Source organism: Haemaphysalis longicornis, unplaced genomic scaffold (genome assembly GCF_048455015.1).
Source record: "Haemaphysalis longicornis isolate Haplotype H1 unplaced genomic scaffold, Haemaphysalis longicornis Haplotype H1 scaffold_8, whole genome shotgun sequence".
NCBI lineage: Eukaryota > Metazoa > Arthropoda > Arachnida > Ixodida > Ixodidae > Haemaphysalis > Haemaphysalis longicornis.
In genome coordinates, this window is record NW_027526445.1 from 129,883,893 (window position 1) to 129,892,208 (window position 8,316).

The following is an 8,316-nucleotide window of genomic DNA, read 5'->3' on the forward strand; positions in this document are numbered from 1 at the left end:
CCAGGCTATATCCACTGGCGTGAATCCTGGGGAAGAGCGAAGCATGCAGTGTATAAGTGTATCCAAAGATTGTAAGTCTTTCTCTTGCCACGCGGCGCGCTCTGATTGGGCGCCGGAGAAGCGTCGGTGGGAGGAGGGCGCCACCCCCTCAGCTCGCTTGCTGAGGGGGTGGCGCCCTCTCTTGCGTTGAACCGGATTTAGTCAATTTGCATGCCCCATCTGCACTAGTTTTGTGTAGTGACAGGAGTCAACGCGAGCGCAGTGCAATACCATCAAGGAAATTTATTAATAGCCGATACAAAGACCCGCTGTGCTCATTACTACACGGGTCGCCTAAACCATACACACTAAATGTATCACTTCACTCACTACACCACTCACTACACACCCAGTTCACTCCACAGTTCTCCACAGTTCACTAGTACTTACACTATTAGAAGCACACTTACTCTGAAAGACCACTGTAGATCACATCCTCGAAAGTTCACGACAACACGTCAAGGTCAATACAACAGTCAATAGGGTAGAATAGACACTTCTATTTGTTTGTTTACCACACGGATAAACCGTGTGGACCACCGCTGAAGGAACTGCTCTTCCCCCAGCGCGGCGAGCTCAGCCTCAAGGTGATCGAAAAGACGCGAGCGCATTTTCCGAAGCATTGGAAACATGTACTTTTGCGGCCGCGCTCTGAGAGCCGCTAAGTCGCGCTATTTCCAGATGATCTGGGCACCAACGCACAGTAAAAATAGAACACGTGCGTCGCGTGACTTTGTGCGCGCGTCGAGTTCGTGTCCAAACAACCGAGCTAACAATTTCCAGTAGGTCTTTGCAACCTGGCAATCGAACATCGCATGCTGCAGCGTCTCACGCCGCCCGCACTGTGGGCACCTGTTGGAGGGTGCCACACCCCGTGCTGCAATGCGGTCTGCCATGGGCAGAACCCCCAGCCACGTTGCCAGCTGAAATCTCTGACGTCGGCCGGTAAAAATGAGGCCACGCCTCGCCATAGGGTCTCGTCCTCTGTAATCAACGAGACCAGGTAAGTATGCATTTTCTTGTTTCGACCAACCACCCGACCCGATGGGTATTTGAGTATAACACAATTCTAACCCGTCTACAAACAGCTTCTGCTTGTGCTTGACGATTGCTGAAACGGACAGGGAGCGTCCCACAAATCATTACATCGTGTTCATTTATTTTGAACCGATTTTATTCATTATACACTTTACTTTTAGGGCGCCTTACCTTCCGGCGCGAGGCGTTGGAAAACTAGTGTCCCGGTGCTTTAGGTGTTTTAGTTCCATGACTACATGAGACGACGACGACAGGAGACACCGACAGTCCCAGCCCCTAAGGGGCTTCGCCCCTTAAAGGGCACGAACCTTGCAGCAGTTTTGCAGGTTGGCAAAATACGGAACATCGCACCGATAATTCTGTTCACGGCACGACGAGCGATCGTTCAATTTTATGATCGGGCATAAGCTGCTTGTTTTTATTCGGAATAACTTGCAATACTACACGTGTGTATGTTAGTTTTAAAGCGAGCCCGTCATCATCAGAGCATCTAAAAGCTTAATGTCGTCACAAATGCAACAGCTCAATTCTATGATCAAGGCAAAGGTGATGAAGGCTCTGATATTGCCTTGCTTGGACGTTTTATTGCTTGGGAGTGTCTTATTATTTTGCTTTGATGCCACTTGCACCTTTATTTTGAAACGTTTGAGGTAAAGAAGATAAGACTCCGAAGATCTGCGATTCGATTTTGTTGGATACCCTGTCGGCGAAAGCCACGTGTAGGTGTCGTTGGAATACGATTGGGGAATATTAACACATACGAGACGTATTTCAACGCGAAAGCACTAAATGACTCACTAAGCAGAAAACCAGCCGGCCGGCGACTGCAACCGGCCCCTAAAACAGCCCAAGGGGCAAAGAGAATAAACGTAAAGTAAGTGAGTGCAATGGGAGGGGACAGTTTTCGGACGGGATAAGCACCGAACTCGGGGTCTCTGAAATGCGACTACGGCACGCTTTCTCGACGCAACTAGGGAAGCAATGGTAGTGTAACTGTAGCTCTCTTTTGAGTGAGTGAGTGAGTGAGTGAGTGAGTGAGTGAGTGAGTGAGTGAGTGAGTGAGTGAGTGAGTGAGTGAGTGATAGTGAGTGAGTGAGTGATAGTGAGTGAATGAGTGATAGTGATGAGTGGGTGAGTAAGTGAGTGAGTGAGTGAGTGAGTGAGTGAGTGAGTGAGTGAGTGAGTGAGTGAGTGAGTGATAGTGAGTGAGTGAGTGAGTGAGTGATCGTGAGTGAGTGAGTGAGTGAGTGAGTGATAGTGAGTGAGTGAGTGAGTGATAGTGAGTGAGTGATAGTGAGTGAGTGATAGTGAGTGAGTGAGTGATAGTGATTGAGTGAGTGAGTGATAGTGAGTGAGTGATAGTGAGTGAGTGATAGAGAGTGATTGAGTGAGTGAGTGAGTGAGTGATAGTGAGTGAGTGAGTGATAGTGAGTGAGTGAGTGAGTGATAGTGAATGATTGAGTGAGTGATAGTGAATGAGTGAGTGAGTCACTCAGTGAGTGAGTGAGTGAGTGAGTGAGTGAGTGAGTGAGTGAGTGAATGAGTGAGTGAGTGAGTGAGTGAGTGAGTGAGTGAGTGAGTGAGTGAGTGAGTGAGTGAGTGAGTTATAGAGCTTTGTGGGGAAGTATTCACAAAATTATGGGGCATGCGTGGTCTGCGGAAAAGAAAGAGAAACAATGCAGCACATATGTTAGAATGCAAGGGTATCCATCCAAATCTACTTGAGGGAAATATTCGGCTTCCAGCAGCCCTGGGATTTAAAGGTGGCACAGAGGGAGTTAACTTCAAGGCTGTCGAGGCGACGAAAAGAATATTAGGATGCTGGTGGACGAAAAGCAGAGAGGGGAATATTGCCTAGGACAGCTACCACCTGTAACACAAAAAATAACTATTTTGTGCCTAATGTTTTTGTGCCTGCCCTAAGAGCAGCACTAGTATTAAACAAACAGTGTAAAACATAGCTAAACAGTTTTTTAGTCTTTTTGTCGTTTTTTTGGAAAGATGACACACGTCATCCCCCCGCTACAAAGGTGATACCACTATCAATCATCAATCATCATCAGTGAGTGAGTCAGTGAATGAGTCAGTCAGTGAGTAAGCGAATGACTGACTGTCTGACTGACAGAGAGTTATAGTGAGTGAGTGAGTGAGTGAGTGACTGAATAAGCGAGTGCTGTGACGCGGAGTATAGATAGTCCCGTACCACCACCCATTAGAAATCGTCAAGGTTACAGCGTAACCTTTAAAAAAATGACCTGTATACTTTCTTAAAGCCCAGACCCCTCCCTGCAAGAAGAACTGTACCGCCTAGCGGAGAACCCCGCATTTCCTCAGTTTGATGCGCTGCACCTAAACCTTGCGCGATCGGCGCTTCTTTCTTTTTTTTTTCTTTTGATTGATTGATTTATCGTGGAGTTCAATGCACCGACGCAACGCAGGCTATGAGGCGCGCCGTAGTGGAGGGCTCCAGATTAATTTACACCACCTGGGGATCTTTAACGTGCGCCGAAATCTCGTACACACGGGCGTTTTTGCTTTTAGCCCCTATCAGAAAAGCGGCCGCCGCGGCCGGGAATCGAGCCCGCGACCTCGTGCTCAGCAGCACAACGCCTTAGCCACTGAGCCACCGCGGCGGGTCTCTTTTTTTTTACCTAATCGCAGATGACAACGGTCTTCCGTTAAACCTAGGTTAGATTCCAGTCAACGCAGCTTTATTTTTAACACCCGTACAAGAAATCGAGAGCACTCCATTTCTCTCCGGAATGGCGTTCAAATCTGGACAGCTTCAAGGCTTTTCTTCATACAAATCAAAGAGAACTTCACTCGTAAGCAAGATATATATATATATATATATATATATATATATATATATATATACTTTTCGCTGCAGCTGCGTGAAGGGAAGCACGGGAAACCAGTAAAGAATGTGCCCTCGCACCTCTCGCTTTCGGTGAGTACGGCGCGCGATTTTTATCGCCAGCCGATTTATGGCTTTCACAGCTCACGTCGGTCCGTGTTCGACTTTTACGCGAGAGGGGAACGCCGCTGGGGCGCTTGGACGGCGTCGAGTTAGTGTATATATATACGTAGGCACCCCTTGCAGCACACCAATAAACCCTCGAAAGTTCTATCGTTCTCTAAGTTTTCGCTTGTTTCCCCCCTGTCGCTTTCCTCGCCTTTTCTCTTTTCTGACCCAACACTTATTCAATCTAAGCGGTTATTTTTCGTCCGCCAGCCGGTTTCCGTACACCCTTTTCCTCGGTCGTTACACCGCTTTTTCCACGTCCAAGTCAGACGTACCCCGCCATTCTTTCCACTCGCTATGCAGCGAGTGCTTTTATTTTCACGTCTATACTGTTTACGCGCCGCGAGGTTGGTTTATGGTACTCGATGCGAAGAAAAATGGCGCGTAATTCGAATGGTGTATTTACTGCGAGCTGAGAGCGAAGTTCGCGGAAAGCGACGCCGAAATGATTTCATCGGAACAGAAGCACACGTTGCACAGTGCTTTTCCGCCATTCCGGCGTCGTGAAAGTGGAAAAACAGAAGAAAAACGAATCATGAACATAAGGATTGCTGCAGAGCACGGAGCTATTCACGTTATTACGTACTCGTTAAATCTTAACATGACGGATGAGCTGCCCCTAACGGTGGGTAGTGTAGCCAGGTATGAGAGCTATGCTATGACAGAGCTATTAGATGTATGCATGTAGCAACGTATATGCCCAAGAACAATAATAAAATATGAACGTGACGCAGGTTCGCGTTCAAGTGCATCATCTAGGGAGACGAGAATGGCGCGAAAACAAGACTAACAGCGAAAGGTAACCACACTACACAGGGCGCTGACAAGCAAATGGGCCCCCTAAATCCGGCGGGAAAATGTAAGCGAGAATGTGAACGAAGAGCAAGAAAGACTTCCCTTTCACCGCAACAGAACTCGTGAAGTTTGGTGCTGCAGTCTGGGGATCTTACCGCGTCGTTTAGACACGGGCTAAAGTTCACTTGGGTAAACTGACACGCATACCTAATTTCATTTTCCAGTTACGCTAAGGATGTGTCGCTGACGCATGCGCTCCCCATCTCCCTTCAATTGCGATCTCTTTGCGTTGTATGAGAATATATATTAAAGGCGCACCTGGTATCGCAATCATCCCCCCTTTAAATAGGTTAAATAGAGACGCAGACACGTACGTAGCTATGACTTCTTTGCTTTTTTTGCCGGTAGTCCGAGTATACATAGTCATCCTCATTGTACAGGTGTCTTAATTTTTTAAAAAAAGGTTCTGTTTTTAATGCAACCGCACTAGAAGGCGAGAGGGAAGCAGCATCACAGGCCATCATCACATGCCCGCCGTTCACGAGAGGGACACAAAATCGGTTTTTCTCTGTGCCACCTTCACGTGGCAATAAAAGGTCACCAACAGGAACTCGACTTCACAAAGAGCCCGCAAATGAATGAATGAATGAATTTATTGTTACCACCATGGAAAGGAAAGACCACCAGCAGGCGTAGTTCGTCCCACCTAAGGGTGGACGCTGGAACACCTGTGTGTGTGTGTGGGGGGGGTATGGGAAATGTGGAACACAGGTAGACAGGAAAGGGAGGAGATAGAGAAGGGGCCGATACATATATACAAGACTGATAAGTACATATATGTACAATATATACAACACTTAAGACTCAACACTATACATTATATACAAGACAAGACTAAACACTGAGAACACTAAGAAAAAAAAAGCCACATACACACACACACAAACTAAAGACAGACAGTTCAGTTTATCTCGGGAGAAAGCGGAGAGCCAAAAGGAGTCCTGTGGTCACCAGATATGACCCCAGGGCCTCATGGACTCCGTCCCGCAAACGAAGTAATACTCAATCGACTCAACTGTCACTTCGCTTTCACTTTTTCCTCTTCTGACCCTTGACAGCAGTTTCTTGCGAATACTGTTTCGCAACCAGTTGCGGAGAGTTTATTCTAAAGGTCAAGTTCGTTCTTGGGAGAACAGCATGTGTTCTCGTTCGCATTCCCCGTAGAGAAGGTAGAGAGGGGAGCAACCCGGTAGCGACTGAGCTCTTCTCGATAATGGTAATCAACGCGTACAGAGAGGTTGACCTCGGGACACAGATACCGATCGAGAGATACTGATCGACGAATATTCGGCGGCGGCCACTCACCTATCACTAAATGCGTTCAGGCGCAGATGCTTTATCGGATTACCACATTTTTGCTTCTTTATTCGGCTCATCGGCGTGGATGGTAGGGGCCGTCGACACAGCGACACGAGACACCCTTGTAAACAACTGAGAAGAGGTGTACTTAGGCCCCGGACCACGACCTCCGCAGATAAAAAGAAACGACACTTTCGTGGCGCTTTTTTTTTTGTACTTCCTTTGTTAGATCACGTATAGAAGGTGCGCTTACTGGTTCTTCTAGCATGCATTACCTCTTACATTACGGTTTGCGCACTGCTTCGTTTAGCGTATATGCGTTTCCGAAAGTAGAAACGATTCATCATAAACAACTCCGGCTCTTTGCTGTTTTCTTTTTTTCTGTCATTTCCTTTTTTTCCCTCCCTCGCTTTCCTTTCCCTCGTCCTGCATCGTATAAAAGGAAGGTGAGCACTTCGTCGTCACTCAAAGCAGATCTTCCTCTGAGAGAAGCACAAGCCTCACCAGAACGATAAGCATGATTTCCGTAAGTTTTTGCCCGTCGTCGAAGTTATGCCAAGTCTCATACTCGGCAACCTGCAAATTGTGCGTTCCATTTTGGGACCGAGGAGATTGTCAAAAAAGATATTCCCCCACGTAGTAAGTCCTTGTCTCGCAAGCTCCGCGAGACGGCGTTGTGAGGGATCTCTAGATATCTTACTTTTCACAGTTTTCTGCCCGTGAATGTCTTTCTGCCCAGCGGCGCCGACCAAGGCTCATTATTTAGCTCCTATAGCTAATTTAGCGGAATAATTCAGCTCATATTTAGCAAGCTCATTTAGCTCATAATTTGAATCCGCGGGGCCTGTGGAAATACTGTGAAAATTGCGAGGAACAATCCTGTTCAGAGTTTCTGTAGAGGTGGTTCAGTGGGACTGGAAGGGTTTCCGATGGCATTGGGCGAGCGACAGAGCTTGTTAATTCATAGTGGGCTGCATGACTGGCTAAGGTGAATAGTAAAAAAAAAAGAGAAGAGATTGTACAGGCAGAAGGCTACCTTGAGTGTGGTGCGCTATAACAGGGTCATGATCATCCAGAACTGAACACCACGCAAAGTTTTAACAATATCTGTTTCACGTTTGAATCCCATTTCCAGCTCGTCCTCGTCGTTGCCTTGGCAAGCGCTGCCTACGCGGGCTTCGTTCCCACGTATGGCGTCCCAGTGGCCGGCGTTCCCTACGCCCACCACGTGGTTCCTGCCGTGGCATCCACCGTCCACCATGCTCCCACCGTCTCCAAGGCCACCCACGTGACTCGGTACCAGTCTGTGCACCCGGCCGTGCCCCACACCGTGGCCAAGGTGTCCACCTACACCCCGGCCGCCACCGCCGTCCACACCGCGGTGCACGCCCCGGTGGCCACCGCGGTGGTCGGAGCGCCCGTCCACCACGTTCCCGGGTACACCTACCTGCCCCGCTACAGCCACCGCGTGGACGCCCACCCGCTCACCTACCGCTACGCCTACGGACTCAGCCCGTACGGGCTGCACTACGGCTACGGACCCTACGGATACACCACGCTCGTCAAGCACTGTAAGTAGGGCGCCATTTTCTTTTATTCGTGTCGTGAGTGGATGTCGCGATTGTAAGAAGTCCGCTTGAGAAAGGAACGCGCCGTTACGAAGCAACGTCGTTCTGTAAAAGTGTAGAGCTTCTCATTCAACGTCTTGGAGGGAAAGAATGTCGCGCAAGCAAGAAAACGCGTTGCCGCGAAACATTCAGTATGTTCGGTGTGTGGCGCTGCAGACGGGATCGCCTGAAGCGCGTCGTCTGCTATACCGTCGTCTGCAACCAAGCGGCGCTCCTCCTGCTCTAGCGCTACAGTAATAATTCGACAAACAATAACAGAATAATAAGGAAGATAAAGTGTACTCTTAAACGGAATACACACTGCTCCCTAAAATACCCCTGCGTTTTTAAAAAAATGTTTTTACTCCACACCTGTCTCTTTCCTTCCAACAAATAACGCAGTTTGTGACGCCATGGCAAGTTTAGCGCGTGTTAAAGGAAGAAAGTTGAGTG

At 48.3% G+C, this 8,316-nt stretch overlaps 1 protein-coding gene across 1 annotated transcript; it reads left to right on the plus strand.

The window, feature by feature from the left end:
- Positions 1 to 4,703: 4,703 nt before the first annotated feature.
- On the plus strand, positions 4,704 to 7,835 carry LOC144148479 (uncharacterized). Its single transcript, XM_077680014.1, has 2 exons — positions 4,704 to 4,727; positions 7,392 to 7,835. Exons 1-2 carry the CDS (start codon positions 4,704 to 4,706, stop codon positions 7,833 to 7,835), a joined length of 468 nt encoding a protein of 155 aa, XP_077536140.1.
- The last annotated feature ends 481 nt before the right edge of the window (positions 7,836 to 8,316 follow it).